This window comes from Python bivittatus, unplaced genomic scaffold, assembly GCF_059951505.1.
Source record: "Python bivittatus isolate LINGU-HERP-01145 unplaced genomic scaffold, Pbiv_v1 ctg000410_np1212, whole genome shotgun sequence".
NCBI classification, from domain to species: Eukaryota; Metazoa; Chordata; class Lepidosauria; order Squamata; family Pythonidae; genus Python; species Python bivittatus.
Window position 1 is genome coordinate 15779853 of NW_028277067.1, and position 20523 is coordinate 15800375.

At 39.4% G+C, this 20523-nt stretch overlaps 1 protein-coding gene across 3 annotated transcripts in view; it reads left to right on the forward strand.

Annotated features, from left to right (window-relative positions):
• The window catches only part of TRIM28 (tripartite motif containing 28), a 36707-nt gene that overhangs the window by 849 nt on the left and 15335 nt on the right, over positions 1-20523 (forward strand). For all 3 annotated transcript variants that reach the window (XM_007431968.4, XM_007431969.4, XM_007431970.4), the window contains exons 2-6: positions 12657-12769; positions 12877-13009; positions 13300-13435; positions 16180-16296; positions 17505-17619. In XM_007431968.4, the coding sequence (XP_007432030.1) occupies positions 12657-12769; positions 12877-13009; positions 13300-13435; positions 16180-16296; positions 17505-17619 (614 nt within the window). The remainder of the gene's footprint in view (positions 1-12656; positions 12770-12876; positions 13010-13299; positions 13436-16179; positions 16297-17504; positions 17620-20523) is intronic.

Genomic DNA, 20523 nt, shown 5'->3' on the forward strand with positions numbered 1-20523 from the left:
TGGCGGTTCGTGCTGCGAGCGAGAGGAGGCTTGCATGATGGTGTGTGTGTATGTGTGTGTGGTGGGGGGCGCGCAATTGTGCCGAGGACGCCTCTAGATAGGAGTGCAAAAATGGAGGAAAGGAGAAGGGGCGGTGAATGAAGGCGGGAGATGGTGGGGGGAGCACACGAGGCGGGGGATGAATGGGTTCCCTGCTTGGCTCTTTCTCTCTGCTGTGTATTTCTGTGTTCCTTTCTTAGACGGAGAACTTGTTGCAAAGCGAAGTTTGCATTAGTGTGCTTTTGATAAGGGAAGGGACGTGGGGAGGGGGATGATTTGGCTTCCTCGGGAGGGACGGATGTATGGCGGCGGAGGTGCAGCCGGAGGGGCGTGGCCATGCGCATTCCGACGAGGCGAGTATGTACAGCCCTGGAGCGCCTATCGCGAGAACTGGAGCCTAGCGGGGACGGGTGAGGGGGACGCCACGCCCCCCCCCTTTTTAAGTAGTAGGGCTTCCTTTATCAACAGAGGGTAGAGCCTATCCGTGTGAGGGGTCCGCAGTTCTTAATTTTAGAAAGGAAGTCGCTTCCCTAATCCCGTGTGTTTGGTTATATTCCCACGACACGCTGGCCGTAAAATCGCAAACCCATGTTTTAGCCTAGTAGTTAATTCATGGTATTTTAGGGCCCAGAACACCCCCCGCCCCCATTTATATTGCTTGAGTAATCACAAATATAAGTATGTTAAGAGAGCAATAGCTTTTTTCTCTGTGTGTATTAATACAGTTTGGAAGCATTTGGCTTTTCGGTGGAATTATATCACCGTTGTGAAAGAAATAAAAGAAAACTGGGTCATTTTTAGTTCTGTGAGAAATAAGTTTGATTGCAGTGAATAATTTATGAAAGGGGAGATGTAATTTAAATCCTGTTGTCAGTTTGTAGCCAGGAAGACTCAGTTTAACAATTGAGCTAACTAGGAAGATTTTGTTAATTATAATTTTATAGGAAATGTGCATTCTTGTTATTTGTAAGAACTTTAATGTATATTTTACATTGGATGTAGGTTTTATTTTAAAAGGATGGGATAAATTTGGGCATTTTGTATGCATGCCTAACCAGAAATATGAGTTTTAAAGAATGAATGAATGAATGAATGATTATACAATATTTATCTGTTCTTCCTGATCTTCTTCATCCCTTGTATTTCTGTCTGGAAGATCATGCCTTATTTCTCCCTAAACCCACAATTAGTTAACAAAAGATTTGGGTTGTTTCATACTACTGAGTTAGAATGCTGTTCAGCACTAGTGGCATAAGATTTGCTGTTCATATCCTCCTTCTGCCTCTATTCTGAATGGTTGCTGAATTGTGTCCTGATTTTTATTGTATCATTCCTTCTGTACAAGATGATTCATTTTGGTTTTCTTCCCTGGTTTAGCCGCTATCCCTTTTCAGCATGTCACCAGGCAGCCGGAAAAAACGTCTATCAGTCAGAATATAGGAGCAGGAATGGGCTGGGCCTGATTCAGAATTCTGCTTGACTTCTCTGAGCTGGTTTGTCTATCCATTCTCCCACATCTCATTTGGGCATCTCCCAAGTTAAAATGATGCAGAATAAAGAAAAAATGAGACTGATTTCAGGACCAAATTAACTCCCAGAAAGGAGACAGATTCTGCTATGCCTTATCTAGTTCTTGTAGACCTAAGAACTGAAGCTTGACTAGCTTCTGGGTGAACAAGCCTCCTCTGGGAAAGTGATTGAATCTGGCATAAGCAACAGGAGCTCAGTTCAGCATCTTTCAGTATGTTCTGCACACTGCAGGGAAGCAAAACAAGGCTTCTGTTTTATCTAAAGGTAAAGATATACTTCAGAATACTGTTTCAAGTGGAATAGTATCAACTTGACCCCTCTTCCTGACTTAAAATAAATCAGTTTTGGAAGCTTGGAGAAAAGCTGGTGTCAAAAGTAAGGAGAGGGGAAGTAATACATATGAAAGGAACTCACAAAATAAAAGTGTTAATGGGGAGGGCAAATTGCTGGGAGGGAAGCGATAGTGATGGAGAGTGGTCAGTCATCAGAGGAGTTTGGACGTGCTTATGTTTCCCAACACTCCCAAATATACCTCTGATCATACCCATGCCAGGCCATCTGATCTTTGTTAAATGATAATGGATGATAATACCGTATAGATTTTACATACTTCAAAGTTATGGTGGAAAACGTTGGCCTAAAGGGGAAAATACCATGTATTTTGAACAAGATGGGGATAATGCCATGGGGCAGCATCATCAAGCCCTAACAACACCACACACTGACTGTTACCTGTGGTGACATTTTTGAGTTATGTTAATTGAGTAAAAAAATGCATCCAATTTCCATTTTAAAAAATCCACCTCAGCTATGGTCTTAAAACCATGTAACTGCAAGTTCCTGAACCTTTGGGGATTTACTTCAAACATAGAGGATTGCACTGTAACAAGAGTCAAAGAACCACCTCTTAGTGGTTTATAGGTGACTGAAAAGGCATTCATGTTTTCATTATTTCAAGGTTTGTTTACATCTTTGTTAACTGTACAGATTATAACAAGGTAAAAAAAACCGGTCTTAAGTGCAACCCGACTCAAGCACAAAGTTGCTTGCCAGAGAAAAGGACCAGAATATATGCATCCTTTCCCACCTTTGCATTACAACAGTAATTTTCATCCCTCTCTCTCAAATGTAATCTGGCTCTTGACTTTCTCTCATCTTGGCACTTAAAAATAAAATAAAAAACCAAAACTTGGCCCACATAGCAAAATGGGATATGTAACCTTCTTAAAGCTAAGGGCTGCATATAGTGCTAAATCAGGTCTTCAGGGTGCAAACCTGCCAACTCAGGGCACACAACCTCCCACCTTTATTTGTAGTGAAAATATAACATGTTTAACCCCTTAATTGGATGGAAGGAGAAAACTTTGGTGGGCTACTTCAGATCTGGCAGTATGGAGATGAGGGACCTGAAAGCTTTCAGGGAGGGGTCTAATCTGGCAGGCGTGCTGTACTGTTCCCTTTTTTTCTGGGAAACTGGGCACACTGCAGAAATTAGGATAGTGCTGGGTGCCAGTTTTCCAGGTAAATGAAGTACTTCAAATATCCGGAGGGGTAGGCAGTCTAGCTGGAATTTGGGCTGGGAACGTGGAAACCCTTGGGATCTGTTATGCTTTCTCAACCCTGCCTGCTTCACAGGCTTATTGTGGGAAAAATTGGAGGAGGAAATGTGTATATTTCCTTGAATTCCTAAAGGAAAAGAAGGGTATAAATCCCAGGTTCAGAGACTTGGCCTGGTATATTCATGCAGTGGGCTGAAGTGGTACAGGTCTTTCCTAATATACTGTAAAATGTCAAAATGCAGGTAAAGAATGTTCTATGTGAATAATTTATAGCAGACAAAAGAAAAAAAGATTGACAGGGCAGAATCTGCCTGGCGAGTTAATTTCTTGGATACTTACCCCAGAGCCATATAGGGCTTTACATGTAGTTACCAATACTTTGAACTGCATTTGGAAACACACTGGTAACCAGTGAAGCTCTGATGATGTGACATGGTAGTAGTGAATCTGCCCAATATGTCTGTGGGCTGCTACAAAACTTCTGAATGGTCTTATTAGAATTATCTCTAAGCAGCAGCCTGAAGTGCTGTAGTATTCCTTAGACTGCATGCATAGTCTGAGTTTTGGCCTTTAGAAGGAGGTGGGTAACATGAATCTCCAGAGATTCATCTTCTTGAATGCTCTGCCAGCTTTAAGCTATATCTTTTCAGAGTTTACTGATTCCCATCCCATTTGTAGTCTGTCTTCCAGATCTGACCACTGCTTCCTGCAGGCACATATTATGAGTCCTCTCCCTGCTCCTCTAGGTCAGCAGAGACACAATTGTATTGGGAAGAGTGATAAGCTAAATAGTTGTGTCAGGGTCACTGAATTGCCTGGCTAACATATATGATTATTGAGATGGTTGGGATTATTGGAATTTGAGTAAGAGTTTTAAGAGGGAGGCGAGAGTATAGAGTAACTCCCACAGCTAATATTTTTGTGTAACTTTAATATCATTTTGGGTAGGAGCAGAATTGAGGGGGAAAAACCCTCACTTTGCAGTTGCAAAAGACAGAGCAACTACAGAGAAACACACCTCTATTTATTCTTTTTGCTTGTATGTGTTTGTGTGTGTGAGAAAGACAGAATGCAGCAGTTGAACACTGTTTGCCATCCTGTCATGCGTTTACCAAGACATGTACTGTACTGTGTTTTGTTAACTTTGATAAGCACAGGCTGGGAGAATAACAGATAAAAAAGCTTTTCACCAGACAAAAACTTCTGAGGATAAGAGTAGAGGCCAAGTGAAAAGAGGGGGATGTGCTGGCAGGAACAGAAGAGCTGACTAGGCTGGGATTTGGGGGAAAGGAGGAGGTGATGGCTGGCAAATTGGCAAATCATGACGGATTAGTAACTTTGGCTGCTGAAGGCAAACTTGTTCCAGAGTAGGCTAGGGGAAGATTGCTGAAGCATTCCAGAGTGGCTTGAAGGCCATTGAAGAAAGGAAGTGATGATTGGAACATGTGGGAGATAACCCATTGTGGGATCATTTCCAGAGGAGGATCAAAGAGCACAATGTCCTGCCAGCCAAAAGTGCCAGTCAAGTATAGTTAATGTCCTCGTTTAACTCTTAAGAGAGTAGGAGAGGGGGTTTACAAATAGCTACTAACTATACAGATTTAACCTATTTACATTACAGTACAAGCAAATAGTTACCAATAGAAGAGGATATGTGTAGCTCAGGGTTGAACTGTGGAGTCCTTGGGGTTCTCTGAGCTTGGCTACCCCATTCCATTCTAGCACTGAAGTTGTTACCTAGCCAGGTAACAAAACGTTTGCAAGAAAACAACCAAGCTCAGAGAACCCCAAGGACTCCACAAATAAATAGTTAACTTAGAAATGCTTGAACAGCTATTCATAAATCAACTCACTGTTTTGCTGCCTGCTTATCACAAAAGAGGTAGAAAGGCAGCAGGAAAGTGGGGGGGGGAAACTAGATGATTGTTTAAAAGCCTTAGCTTAAATGCTGCTTGACTTAAAAGAAATCTGCATTCCTGAAGGAAACACTTATATTGCTTACATTATAAATAAAAGGGGGAGAGAAACCGCAAGAAGGTCTTTAGAATACTGTATAAGTGATAATTTCCCAAGAACCCAATGAGTGAATGTATGTGAAAGTTTAGATGGTTAAGATTTAGAGAGCATATGTTCATTTGCCCAGAGCACTGCTATAGCAGACAGGTTAATCAGGCAGGTACAGGAGTTCTGATAGGTGTGGAATTAGTCCAGGTGGAAGAGCAGCAACAGATGGAAAAAAGCACCAATGCACATATAGCAATGCAATTTAATTCCCCCCCCCCCCCCCAGTTCTTAAAACGTTGGGTCTGATCCTGGTGTGGGCCCTTTAATTGCTCCCCATAAATGTAGCTCAGCTACATTGCAAGGAAAGGGAAAGAATTGATTTAAAATCTCTCCAACAACAGTTTTGGTGAGAGTCTCAATTATCTAACAGCAGCCCTAACAAGGCAAGAGCTGTCCTTTCTTAGTGCCATTTTCAGATCAATAGCTACCTCTTGCCAAGGGTTGCAGCTTCTGTTGATGAAACTCTCAAAACTGCAGCCTTAGGCTATAGATTTGAATAGATTTTTAAAAGAGCATCCTCCCTATCACTTCCTACTGCAGCTGGGCTACACATGGCATTGAGAAGAAACATTTCTTTTTCTCTTTTTGCTAAAAGCAGTATGCAGGCTGTTGTTTTGACTGAGGAGATAATAGTGAAATGAAGTCTTACCTTGGGATTTTGCAGGATTGAGTAGACCACCTTTTGGTGTGAGTAAACAGGAATGAAAATAGTACAAAGGACTAAACCTTTTTTTCCTGTCTCCAGGAAAGATGGAGGGTAAGCACTTACATCAGGAGATTTTATCCTCTCATCTTGTGTTAGCTCTGAATGTTCTTTTCCTTCAGTTTATTGATTGGGAAAGAGAATTCAAATTGGTGGAAACTTGGGGCTGACAAACAGTTTGTTCTGTGAACCATTGTATCTGACAATATTCTAGAGAATGCAGCGTATCTCATCTGCAACTGAAACTTGAGAACAGACTGTGAAATGATATTCACTCCTTAGGTTCTATTTAGAGCTAATCATATACTATTAAAGTATGTAGAGATGAAAATGAGAGCAAAATAAGCTATAGTTAAAATAATTTGCATATTTAAATATAATACCTGAAGCTGTTTTCTGTTCTTCCCTAGAAGATTTGGACAAGATCAGAATGTCTGGTCAGATACATTTTGATGTAGGTAGATTTGCTCCAGAACTGTAAATACAGTCATGTGCAAAATGTTTGTACTTATATGCTTAATATGCTTAAAACAAGGGCAATGCATGTATAACTAAGTAAGACAGGTAGGAGAAAATGTTAAGGCAAAGTTGCTGTCCAGCAGAACTTCTACATTAGCATTTTACCAAACCTAGGAAATGATTTTAAGTTGATGCATGATCACCTATATTATGTGATACTTGTCCCTGTATTTTTATGCTAAATAGCAGATCTTGGTTGTTTTCTAAGGAGAATGGCTGTGTTTCTTACATTGACTATATGAAGCTGCCTCAGACTTAAGCATTAGCCAATCTAGTCTGGTGCTTTGTGCTGTATATGGCTATGTAAATCTTGTTCAGAGATAAATGCTAGCTGGTCTTAACTCTGGATAGTTTTCCTGGTATGAAAGTTCTGTTTCTTATTCCTTTTCTTTATATAGAACAGATTTTTATAGTTCTTTCAAGTATTCAACAATTTCAAATGTATTAGCCAGGACTGTGGAGTAAAACCTTAGATTCTGACTCCTTTATTCATGGTACCTCTGACTCCTTTAATTATATATTGTTATAGGAAATAAATTATAAATATATTAATTATATATTTCCTATATCGACTGCAAGGCATTTCATCACTGCCAATGTGAATCAGCAGACAACTTTTTAGAACCCTAACCTGTTAAAGCTTGGGTCTAGACATTGTTTTTTTAATTTCATTTATTAAAGAAATTATAAACATTCAGTAATCTTATATTTTAAACAAAGGATAAAAGCTGAAAAATAAAAACAATGAGTTTTTTTCCAATATATTTTGAAATTTGCAAAGAACTTGAAATTAAAATATAAAATATGTAGATAATCAAATTATCTACAAAATAGGAAATTTTAACATATTATTTTTATTATATACAATTTAAATTTATTAGGAATTGGAGTTGGTACATTTTTACCGACTCCGACTTCAATAACCCAAGAATTGCTTCCGATTCTACGACTCCAACTCCACAGCCCTGGTATTAACTAGTACTTACCATCAGAGGAGATAATGTTGCCCCCATTATTGCAGATGAATGCTCTGAGGCAGTGGTAGTTAAAACTTAAACTCTGGGGCTTCCCTACATTGATAGGACTTGATTTCTGCACAATCTCTGCCAGTAGGGAGGTCTTCTGTGTATACATGATGTCTTTTTTTGTGTGCTGTAAAGAAGCTTATCTAACAATACTGAGTCCTTGGAGTTTCTGCAGTTACCTAGTTGCTGAATGTGGAGTTGTATTCTTGGTAGGGTAAAGATTTAGAATAGTGCCTGGCCTGAAACCTGACAACTACTGAGTTCATGGTAGTGGCAGAATATGCACTGGATGCAGATTTTCTGCACAGCCTCTGGGCCATAGTAGCTTTCGAGTATAGCATGCTCAATGGAAAATGAGCCCAGCAGTACTTAATATTAGTTATTAAGGTGGCATCAAGTCAGATTTGACTCATGTCAGTTGCCTGGCCAGATATAGTGTGGTTTACTTCCTGGAAATCGTGCATATGAGTTTCTTAGTTTTAAAGCCCAAAAGCTTTTTGAAGCAACCTGTTTAGAATTGGCCTTTTTACAGTGCTGTGATCCTCTTCTCCACAAGGTGTATATGTTTGAAATGTTCAAGTAGCTACAATTAAACGCCGCTTGTTTGATTTCTTGGTCCTCCTATCAGAAATGCTGCTTTCTGCCTTGCTGAATTCTGCCCCATCATCCCTTTGGGAATAGGATGTCAACATTTAGGATGGGGCCATTGCTAATTACCGGTAGGCCCTGGGTGAAGAATGCCCAGTTTACAGTGGACCCATAGTTAAGAACAGAGCCTCTTGTAGCAAAATTCGAGTTAAATGCACAATGGTTTGAGTTAATTACATGATACTATACGCGGTGGCGCAGCGGCTTAATGACGCTGAAAGTATCCGGCCAGAAATGGCCGACGCTTTGGCGGTTCGAGTCCAGCCTTCGCGCTAAACAGGGTGAGCTCCTGTTTCCTCCCCAGTTCCTGTCAACCCAACAGGTCGAAAACTCACGTGAGTAGATAAATGGGTACTCTCACTCCGGTGGGAGGAAAAATGCTGGCGGCGCCTTGCACGGGAGTCGGGAGCAGCTGTGCCCGAAAAAAAAAAAAAAGGCGCGAAGCAACGGAAACCCCGCCTCCTGCGCTCGCCAGCTGGGCTCTGCTCTAGGAAGGAGGCTCTGGCAAACCACTTCCGAAAATAATTGCCTTGAAAACTGCAAAGGACTCGTCCAAAGCAGTCACTGCAGAGTCGGTAAAAAAAAAAAAATTATACAGTATTATATATTGCAACTGTGTCACATATTCTCATGTTTATTTTTTATTTATTTTTTATTTAATTTGTCCCCGCCCATCTCCCCACAATCTCCCCATCTCCTCCCCATGTTCCTATACAATAATTTGAAAATGAGTTATTTCCTGATATGGCCTTTGAAAAATCTTTAGAGGATTGTATCTGAATTTGAGTGACAAAGCCCCGTTGTAAACATTTCTTCTGCAAAATGGCTAAGAATAAGATTACTTGCTGCAACCTGCTGGTTCTGGCACGATGAAGATACTTCGTATGCTAAGTAACAGTAGTCAGTGAGGACATGACTAGAAGGAGGAGGAAAAAGATAATTTTATCTGCTTATTTGTACGGAAATTCATGGCTGAGTTTTCTTTTTTAATGGATCTCTTGAGACAAATCTTCTAAACCGTGTTTGAGAGCCTGTACTGTCAGATCAGTCAGTAAGTAGGTATGTAAATGAGAGGTCACTGGAAAGAATCTGTCATTGGGCCTGCAACTTGATAATATGCTGAATTGATATATGCAGATAAGCAAGCCAGGTGATGGAAAGCGTAAATATTGGCCTCTATGAATATGCTTTAAAAACATTTTTATATACTTTTAGCAAGTGAAAATATTGTTTGTTTCATTTGTTAAAGACTTGCCTTTGTGTCTGAGCTTTTCTAAAATGCTAGATTTAGGACTAATATGGTAATATGGCTGTCTCTGTTCCCACTAGTTCAAGGCCAAAAGTATAGGAAATAGGATGGTCTCTCTTGCTCTTACTAGAAATTACTGAAAATTTGGTAAATAGATACTTTTATACTTAAATGAGTAGATTATGAGAGTATTTTAGGATATCAAGAACAACAGAGCCAACTGGCTTTTAGTTGTTTTCTGAGCCAAATGTAAAAAACTTAAGGTGCTCAGTTTGTTCTACAAACCTTTACATGGCTTAGGTCCAAGTTACCTGCAGGATCACCAATTCCCCTTCAGCCCGTGTTGTGGAAAAAATGGCTGTTGGAATTTAGGGTTCCACCCTCCTTATTACCATTTAGGATGGGACTTGGAACACTGTTACCCAGACATTTTAGTAGGTATTACATAATTTTGTCATTTCAGATTTTTAATGGGATTGGACAGCATAGAAGTTTGCAATAGGTATTGGTATAAAACAGTGCATATCCCCAACAATGAATGCATTTTTGATTGAAGACTAGGTGTATATAGATGCTTGGTGCTTGATTTGAATTTTGATTTCCTTTCTACTGAGTTTAATTTGAAAAAGAAAGTATAAACATTACTTCTTTTTATTTTATGTAAGTGTGCAGCTCAAATTAGGTAGGGTTAAGGGAAAGGCAAGTAAATATTCTGGCATGTACACAGCAAGACAGTCTTTCTCCCCCGCTCCCTAAAATGAATGGGGCTCATTTTCAGGTTAACCTATGCAGGATTCACAGGAGTATCTGGTGCTATGAAAAAGGAGGAAGAGGAAAGACTTGAGAAGAAAGCAAGATAGGGGAAAATGAGTGGGAAAAATACTGAAAGATGAGGAAAGGATAAACAAAGGAATTTAAGATAAATATAAGAAGGATAAAGGAAAATAAAAACTGCTTGTTTGCTTGCTTATCTCAAGATTTTAGAATGGATTTAGGTACAGATCATTTCTGTCTGGGGGTCAAGAACAAAGAATCCTGACACTCATACTTTGTGAATTACAAATATACACATCTTTTGTTTTTCCATCTTGATGAACCATAAATGTGATAGAAGTGTTTACTGAAGAAGATTGGGGGAGAATATTGAAAAAGAATTTATTGTCTTATTAAAAATAATAGTTCTGATCAGCTCAGGTATTCCTAAAATAGGAAGACTGTAGTAATGAAAAAATGTGGGAAATCCTCAAATAAGAATAGGTCCCTCTGCTGCCCTGTCATGGATTTTACATTTTCCCTCCAGGCACAAAAGAAGCTAGATAGTGCTACAGAGGAATGTAGAAAGACAAACATGGAGACAGATTTGAAACAAAGTACAGTGCTGAATAAATACTTAAATATGGTGCTGGGGTTTTGGAGCACATAGGAGGGTGTATAGGCTCTGCTCTCACCTGCAACAAGAAGCCTTATGTGTAAAAAAAAAAATGCTTAAATGTTTGTAATTCAGCACTAGGCTGCTGCTGTAGGCTTACTCTAAAAGCAGAAAGGAAACTTCATATAAATATTTTTACCTCAGTGGAGAAAGGGTGTCATATCTGGCTCAGGGCCATATTTCAGAATGTTCTTTTTTGGTCTTCAACACTAAATGCAATTTAAATTGAATTTTCTGAAATTTAAAGCAGATTTAAAACCTTTTCTTAAAATGTTATGTAAAACTAATATAGCTTATAGATAATCATTTCAACATTACTTCTAATTGTATACTATTCTTCTTGTTAATATAGATATGAGTGATAAGTTGACTTATCCAAAAAGTCAATGTAAATGAGGGAAAATAGTACAGGTTACAAGCTAGATCCTCTAGTACATCATGGCAAAAATATCTTTTAAATATCTGCAACAATTAATTCAACCAAAGATGATTCACCTAATGACTTTGAAGTATGCATCTGCTTGGTATGAAGATCATTCCGTATTTTTAATCTGAAAAAGGTATGATGGTTTTGTGCAATTTTATCTTACAAAAATGTTGTCTACATTTCTCTCTGAATACTGATATATTCAGATTTTACCAAATAACAAGAATGCGGTTATCTAGAAATGATATCATAATCTTCATGACTACTGTATAAAATGTGATTGAAATTTGAGTCTTCCAGAATAGTGATTTAAATTTTGATATAAATTATGTCCATGAATGCAAAAACTTGGTGGGGGAGGGTAGAATAGGTATTGCACAGAACAGTCTGAACCATGCTGGCTGGGATTTGGTGGATTCTAACATGGGGAAAGCTGGCACAGAATAAACTGGTTTACATCTAACTGTGGAAAGATGGTGTCCTTGGCATTTTATATAATTTGGAAGTTTTCCTTTAATATGTTACCTAACGTTTCTCTGTGTGCTGCAGCTAATTGTCAGGTTTTCTTGATAACATCTTTTGATGGAGTAATTCTGTTCTTGGACCTGACTTTAGATCAACCTTTTTTCCTTGGAGGAACCCTTGAAATAATTTTCAGGTCTCAGGGTACCCCTGCATAAACTATATCTATAGCTCATGGTACTTCAATGCAATCAGTAAGCTGCATCACAGTGCCTAAAAATTCCCACCACTGTGAGTGCTAGCATTGCACAGTGCACAATTCCCCCCCCAAAAAAGTTTCTTTAAAAAAAAAAAAAAAAAAAATTCTTGCAGAACCCCAGTTGAGAAAGGCTGGTCTAGATATGCTTGAAGTGTATTGCTGTTCCTTCCAGTATAAGAACGAGTTCCATTCCTAAGGTCTGTCCTTAAGTCGAATTTGTATGTAAGCCAGAACAGTATTATTGTATAATACTGTATAAGTAGTATTGTGTAATTAACTTGAACCATTGTGTATTTAACTCGAACCATTGTGTATTTAACTCAAATTTTGCTACAATAGGCTCAGTTCTTAACTATGGGTCATCCGTAATCAGGGCATTTGTAACCTGAGGATTACCTGTGATTTAACAGTCCATCTACAGCGAGCAAGCAAGCGCTGAAGCTCCTTTACTTGCCTTTTCCTAAAATAATTGGAGACTCACTAGATGTGAGGGTGATTCAGCATAGATCTTTACATATTAAATAAATATCAATTTTCTGAGTGTTGTAATGACTGCTGGTAAGCTTCCAAGTACAATTCAAAGTGCTGGTTTTAACTATAAAGCAATCACTGGAGTTAATAGCTACCATTTGCATGCGAAGTTGCTGAAAATGTGGCCAGAATGGTGATTGAAAAGAAGCGTTGGCTTTTGCTCTGTACACTTGTAATTTTAAAATAATTTCTCTTGTCTCTTTTTTTTCCAGTGGTTGATTGCCCAGTATGCAAGCATCAATGTTATCTAAAAGATATTGTGGAGAACTACTTTTTGAGGGATGGTGGCACAGAAGCTCTTGGGGATGCTAGGGATGCTAATCAGGTAATGCTTGTTTTCTGAATGTGGCTTGTCTGTTTTTACATCTCTGGGGGCTGGGGGATGAGACCTGTTTTTTCTGGATTTATTAATCAGTAGCCTTTTCCTATCAGTGTTGCACCAGCTGTGAAGATAATGCCCCAGCCACCAGCTTTTGTGTGGAGTGCCAAGAGCCCCTGTGCGAGACATGCGTGGAGGCCCATCAGAGAGTGAAATACACTAAGGACCATACTGTCCGATCCACAGGTAGGCAGTAACACAAGGAGAAGACCTCATGAACTGTAAATAATCCTAATCACAGATAGAGAATGGTCTGAGGAAAATGTAGACTTTATTTGGGTATGCTGGACACATAAGGCATACCAATAATAATATGCATTGTGGCTGAGAAAAGTAATGAACATCCTTTGAATCTTACTACACTTGGTTCACTGAAGAAGGCTATTTTTATATAGACATTGGCATCTCATATCCTCTTAGTCCCTGCAAGGCAATCTATCTACATAACTAACAGAATGGTTTCTATTTCTCTTGAGGTTCCTCCAAATCACAGGAGAGGGAGAAGACTATCTACTGCTCTGTCCATAAGCATGAGCCTCTGGTGCTGTTCTGCGACACCTGTGATACCCTGACATGCCGGGACTGTCAGCTGAATGCTCACAAAGATCACCAGTAAGTTTTCCTGCAGACTGTATAAGTATAGACCTGTTAATTTTAGATGATTCTATCTGCAAGTTTCTGAGAATGTAGAGTTCATTATCTTGGGCCAGGAATTAGCAGCCTTTTCAAGCCTTGGATACTCCCATGTTACTTTGTGCAGTGTTGTGGACTCTCCTCCTAACACATTTCTTTTTTTCTTTTTTTAATGGTAACAATACCTGCACGAGAATACAGTGATTTTAAGAGATGTAGGTATCTCATGAGATTTTGACCATTTTTAATTTTAATTTTGAATATCAATAGATACTGTTTGGGGATGTTGCGAATGCTACAGTGCCTATGGGAACAGTGTTTCAAGTGATCATCCTAACCTTGCTTCTCCTTTCTTTTTTAGAGTACATACAGTCAGGTCCAGAAATATTGGGACATCGACACAATTCTAACATCTTTGGCTCTATACACCACCACAATGGATTTGGAATGAAACAAACACAATGTGCGTTAACTGCAGACTGTCAGCTTTAATTTGAGGGTATGTACATCCAACTCAGGTGAACGGTGTAGGAATTACAACAGTTTGCATATGTGCCTCCCACTTGTTAAGGGACCAAAAGTAATGGGACAATTGGCTTCTCAGCTGTTCCATGGCCAGGTGTGTGATATCCCTTCAGTACCCCAATTACAATGTGCAGATAAAAGGCCCAGAGTTCATTTCAAGTGTGCTATTTGCATTTGGAATCTGTTGCTGTCAACTCTCAAGATGAGATCCAAAGAGCTGTCACTATCAGTGAAGCAAGCCATCATTAGGCTGAAGAAACAAAACAAACCCATCAGAGAGATAGCAAGAACATTAGGCGTGGCCAAAACAACTGTTTGGAACATTCTCAAAAAGAAGGAACGCACCGGTAAGCTCACCAACACCAAAAGACCCGGGAGACAATGGAAAACAACCGTAGTGGATGACCGAAGAATACGTTCCCTGGTGAAGAAAACACCCTTCACAACAGTTGGCCAGATCAAGAACACTCTCCAGGAGGTAGGTGTATTTGTGTCAAAGTCAACAATCAAAAGAAGACTTCACCAGAGTGAATACAGAGGGTTCACCACAAGATGTAAACCATTGGTGAGCCTCAAAAACAGGAAGGCCAGATTAGAGTTTGCCAAACGACATCTAAAAAACCCTTCACAGTTCTGGAACAACATCCTATGGACAGATGAGACCAAGATCAACTTGTACCAGAGTGATGGGAAGAGAAGAGTATGGAGAAGGAAAGGAACTGCTCATGATCCTAAGCATACCACCTCATCAGTGAAGCATGGTGGTGGTAGTGTCATGGGGTGGGCATGTATGGCTGCCAATGGAACTGGTTCTCTTGTATTTATTGATGATGTGATTGCTGACAAAAGCAGCAGGATGAATTCTGCAGTGTTTCGGGCAATATTATCTGCTCACATTCAGCCAAATGCTGCAGAACTCATTGGATGGCGCTTCACAGTACAGATGGACAATGACCCAAAGCATACTGCAAAAGCAACCAAAGAGTGTTTGAAGGGACAGAAGTGGAATGTTATGCAATGGCCAAGTCAATCACCTGACCTGAATCCCATTGAGTATGTATTTCACTTGCTGAAGACAAAACTGAAGGGAAAATGCCCCAAGAACAAGCAGGAACTGAAGACAGTTGCAGTAGAGGCCTGGCAGAGCATCACCAGGGATGAAACCCAGCATCTGGTGATGTCTATGCGTTCCAGGCTTCAGGCTGTGATTGACTGCAACGGATTTGCAACCAAGTATTAAAAAGGGAAAGTTTGATGTATGATTATTATTCTGTCCCATTATTTTTGGTCCCTTAACAAATGGGAGGCACATATGCAAACTGTTGTAATTCCTACACCGTTCACCTGAGTTGGATGTACATACCCTCAAATTAAAGCTGACAGTCTGCAGTTAACGCACATTGTGTTTGTTTCATTCCAAATCCATTGTGGTTGTGTATAGAGCCAAAGATGTTAGAATTGTGTCGATGTCCCAATATTTCTGGACCTGACTGTACATGCAATTTCCATTAAATTTGCTGAAATTTACTTCCAACTAAATATAAAGAATTAGACTATTTTTGTCTTCAGTGGCTTTCATAAGTTTAGTTCTCCCTTTCCCACTTTGTAAAAAAGTAAAAAATCAGTGTAATGTGTTAGAAGATACTAAAATCTCTGTGCTGTCTAGCAAATTGTTTTGCCTTATTTCCCCTTTCTCTGGCCTAGATTGAAATGGCATGTCTATACAGGTAGTCCTGGGTTTACATCCATTAGTTCAGTGACTGTTTGAACTTGCAATGGCACTGAACAACTGGTACTTATAACCGGTCCTTGGAGTTCTGGCCGTTGCAGTATCCCTGCAGTCATGTGATTGCGTTTTCCAATCCAGTTCCCTGCTGGCTTCCCACAAGCAGTCAGTGGGGAAGCCAGCAGGAAGTCAGAAGTTGCAGTCATGTGAGGTCCTTGCTTAACAACCCACACGATCCTTGCTTAATGATGACAACTGGGACTGCTGGAATTGCTGTTGCTAAGTGATACGGTCACATACTGTTGCACTTTATGGCCGTGTTGCTTAGCGATGGCAGTTCCGGTCCCAACTGCTGTCATTAACAGAGGACTACCTGTAATGTCAAACAGATTAGGAGACTTTCTCCTATGGTAGTTAAACTAGCAGCATGTACAAGCTTTCTATACAAATGTTTAAAACAATCTCTTTGCAGGTACCAGTTCTTGGAGGATGCAGTCAAGAACCAGCGCAAGATGCTGGCTTCATTGGTCAAGCGCCTGGGGGATAAAAATGCCAATCTCCAGAAGTCAACTAAGGAAGTGCGCACCTCGTAAGTGTCCTTTGCTAAGAAAGTCTGATCCTTAAGAGATAACATTGGCATATCTGAACCTTGGGGGAAGAGAAAGACATGTTCATTCCTATGCATTCTAGTGTAGTTTTGGCCATAGAATTGAAAAACGTTTCATAACCTCTGAAGAGTCTTAACATACAGCCTTGCCAATCTTGAAGTCTGAGGATAAAATAGTGAAATTAGTTGATGGATCTGAATTCTTTGGAAGAAGGACAAGTTGAATATTGCTGTCTGCCCCTTATCTAGGAAAGGACAGTTGCAAAAAACAAGCAAATCCCATGAGGACATACAGTATATGGGAAATCACCAGACTCAGAGTAGACTATCTGCCCTTAAATCCTGTTGAGCTGGCTTCTGTTTCATGGCCTGGGAGAAGGACCCAGTTTTCTTCTTGCACCTGCTCCAAAGCAGTAAGATGATTTGTTTGCCTTTGGCTTAGTATAGTGTCTAAACTCAGTCATTGTAGTTTGTAAAGAAGTTTATTGGGTAGTGTGTTCTGTGGGTAAACCACAATTGGCAACGTTTAGATTTGTCTTGTGATACGTTATCCAGCCATGAACAGGTTTAAGAAGGTGCATACCTCTTCTTTAAAACCAGTATCTTGCTTATTTAAGGAGGGCTCTTTCCTATTTGGAAAGAGAAATTTTGCTGTATTGCACTATATTTGCTGCTAGCCTTTGTGTCAGCCTTTTCTAACTTGGCATCTTCCACTGTTTTGGGTTGCAACTCCCTATATTCCCAGCAGTGATCCTTTAGAGAGAATAGAGAATCTGTTGTGAAGTAGGGCTGTGCAACACATTCATTGCACAGAAACAGTATTCCAGACAGTAGTGTTTCAGGATGGGAAGTGGGGGAAAATCAGGGACATTGGTGGCAGTGTTCAGCAACTAAAGGGAGATAGGAAAAGAAAAATGCTGGGAAGATTGGCAGATGAGAGTAGGCCCAATAGAGGAGAAGTGCACCAATTTTGCCCTAATTGCCCCTAAGAGCATTCTTGTTTTTATTTTAGCTGAAACCTGGAATAGCTAAGACATTCCAGAATCTAGTTCTGCCAAACAGTAGCCCACTTGAAACAAGGACAATGTCTTTGTTTTGGGTTGGAAACAAAATGTATTTTTCATTTTGTGCATACCCCAGTTGTAAATAATTGTGGCTAGACTAAGGAAACTGTGTTACTGCCTCAACAGGATCCGGCAAGTGGCAGATGTGCAGAAACGTGTGCAGGTAGATGTGAAGATGTCTATCCTGCAAATTATGAAGGAGCTCAATAAGCGTGCCAAGGTGCTGGTTAGTGATGCACAGGTAAGACAGAAATGGGAACATGGGCTAGTACAGTATGCATGATGTTGAACTGCAAAATTGTATATTTGCTAGGTAGGATACAATCCTGTAAGTCTTCTGTCAATGTCTTTCATTTTCTTTCTTGTTTAAGTATTTGATCAGTTTTATTACTGCATGAGCATTTTACAAAAGTTCATCAAAAATAGGTGCAAGAAGTAAAATACAGTATAATTAAAATAATAATTTGTAAAAAGAAGCGTTCAATAGTGCACTCTTCCCCTTCCCTTCATTTTTTCTCCCAAACACTTTTAGATATTTATATGTTAAATTTCTACAGTTGTTGTTTGTATCTATTTAAGTCATTTTTTCCAATTGTTTTTAATTTCTTTAAAGCCCATATTCTAAATATCTTAGCTTGGCTTGCTGTGTAATACACGTAGTCCTCGCTTAACAATCATAATAGGGACTGGAAAATTGGTCATTAAGCGAGGCAGTCATTAAGTGAAGCATCATGTGACCATACCCGATTTTGCAGCCTTTTTTGCAGTGGCTGTTAAGTGAATCACTGCAGTTACTAAGCAGATCATGTCGTTAAGCGAATCACGTGGTTCCCTACTGATTTTGCTTGCTGGAAGCTGGCTGGGAAGGTCGCAAATGGTGATCACATGACCCTGGGATGCTGCAACCATCGTAAGTGTGAACTGGTTGCCAAGCACCCAGATTGCAATCACATGACTGTGGGGGTGCTGCAATGGCCGTAATTTCAGGTACTGGTCAATTTTTTCAGAGCCATCGTAACCTCAAACAGTCGATAAACGCTTGTTAAGCAAGGACTACCTGGATGTTGTATGTAACGCACCATTCCTGCTTTGGGTTGACTTCTGTTGTGAATATGTACAGTTAATTTCTCCACAGCCGCATATTCTCCAGTTTTGGTCTCCCAATATTGTATTGTTGGCACAATTTCTGTTTTTCAAATTGGAAAATTGGTTCTTGCCGCCATCAGCATATATCTTAGTAAATTGTGATACTTTCCATTTATACTCTCTGAAATAATTCCTAATAAAAATATTTGTGGTTTCAATTCAGATTTTATTTTCAAAATTCCCTGAACGTTTTGACTTCTTTTCAGTATTTTTAAATTTTTTTACATGACTATCACATACAATAGAATGTTCCTTCTTTGTTACGACATTTACAATATTTATTGTTATATGATTTGTCCATCTTGGCAATCATCAATGGACTTATATGCCATCTATAAAACATTTTACACCAATTTTCTCTTAAATTAGAGCTTGGAGTAGATTTTACTGAACCCCCCCCCCATAACTTTTCCCATTGATCCACTGTAATTACTTCTTTGAGCTTTTGTATCCAATTTGTCATGCAATTTTTGATTGCAATTGTCTCCATTATTGTATTTTATAGCAGTATATAGATACAACCTAATAAATGATCTTTGTTTTTTAATAAGTGTTTTAAATTCTGTTGTCTTTCTCAAGGCCCCTTCATTTTTAAAGTTGCTTTTATTATTCCAGTTATTTGCAAATACATTAACTGTAGTAGGTTCCTTCCTTCATGGAGCAATTCTTGTTATGTCTTTAATCTGTTTCCTGCATCTGAAAATATACTGGCATATGTGACTAAATCTTCTTTTCTGAAGTTGTCCTTAGATAAAAATGCATTTGACAAGTGATACTAATGGTGAAGTCACTGGTCTTATCTTTGCATTTAAATGATTCCAGATTTTTAACAAACTTCCTTCAGAATCTTTTCTTTTGTTGCATCTTTCATTTTCTTTAATCAAACAAATGGATGAAGGTCTGTGATTCCAGTGAATTCACAATCCTTAGGTTTTCCACTGCCCATTTAATAGCAAAAGCCTCTTTTTTATGGCGCTGTATAATCTCTTCCTGTGTAAGAAGCTTTTTGAAAGATAAAGAATTGGATATTCCCCTTCTTCAAACTCTTGGACTTGCACAAGCCCTGAATCCCCAGCAGATACTTTGATGTGCAAAACAAATAGAAAATTAAAATCTGATCCCTTTAATACTGGGTGACTACACAGTAGTCTCTTTGCTTCTTGAAAGGCTTTTCCACATTCAGGAATGCATCAAACTTTATTAGGCTCGCTCTTCTTAGTTAAGTCTTTGAGGGCTTTTGATTTGGTGGTAAAATGAGGTATACACCATTCCTAGTACCCATAGGCCCCAGAAATGAACTTATTTTCTTTTTTGTAGTTTGAGACTGCATCTCTTGAATAGCTTGCGCTACATTCTCTTCTGGCTTAACTTTTTGCTGACCTATGATCTATCCCAGATACCACAGTTCAGAAAACCCCAGATGCCATTTGGGTTAAATGGTCAAGCCTGCTACTTTAAGTCTTCAGGGACCTCTTCATGTAACCTAAATGCTGCTTGGGGAATCAGGTTGAAGTCATTTAACTACTTCTTGTGAGACATAGGCACAGTTCCTGACTAATGAAGCAAGTGATTCTGCACTGGTATGATGTAACCCCAAATACATATATGGATTACATCATATTGGTGCAAAATCATTTGCTTCATATTGTCATAGTCCTTCATTTGTCTAGCTGAAAGACCAGTGTAAGCCTTCAAGGCTTTACCAGGGATGCTTGTAACACACCTCAAGCTGTGGAAGATCTCTGAAATGTAATGAAAAGCCTTTTATATCATCTTCCTCATCCAATTTAGGGATTTTAATCTGGCAGGGATTCTCTTCAGAATGTGGGGCAGGAGTGACTTCTGGTAAGGACAAGGCAAACTGAAGATGTCCCTGAAAAAACGGGGATGACATTACAGCTGAAATCTGAGGCCGGATGCAGGATCTGAACTGGCGAAATCTCTCTGGAGAAAGGAGAGATTGTGAGATAGCCCACAAGCACTCTGGACAGCTGCTCCT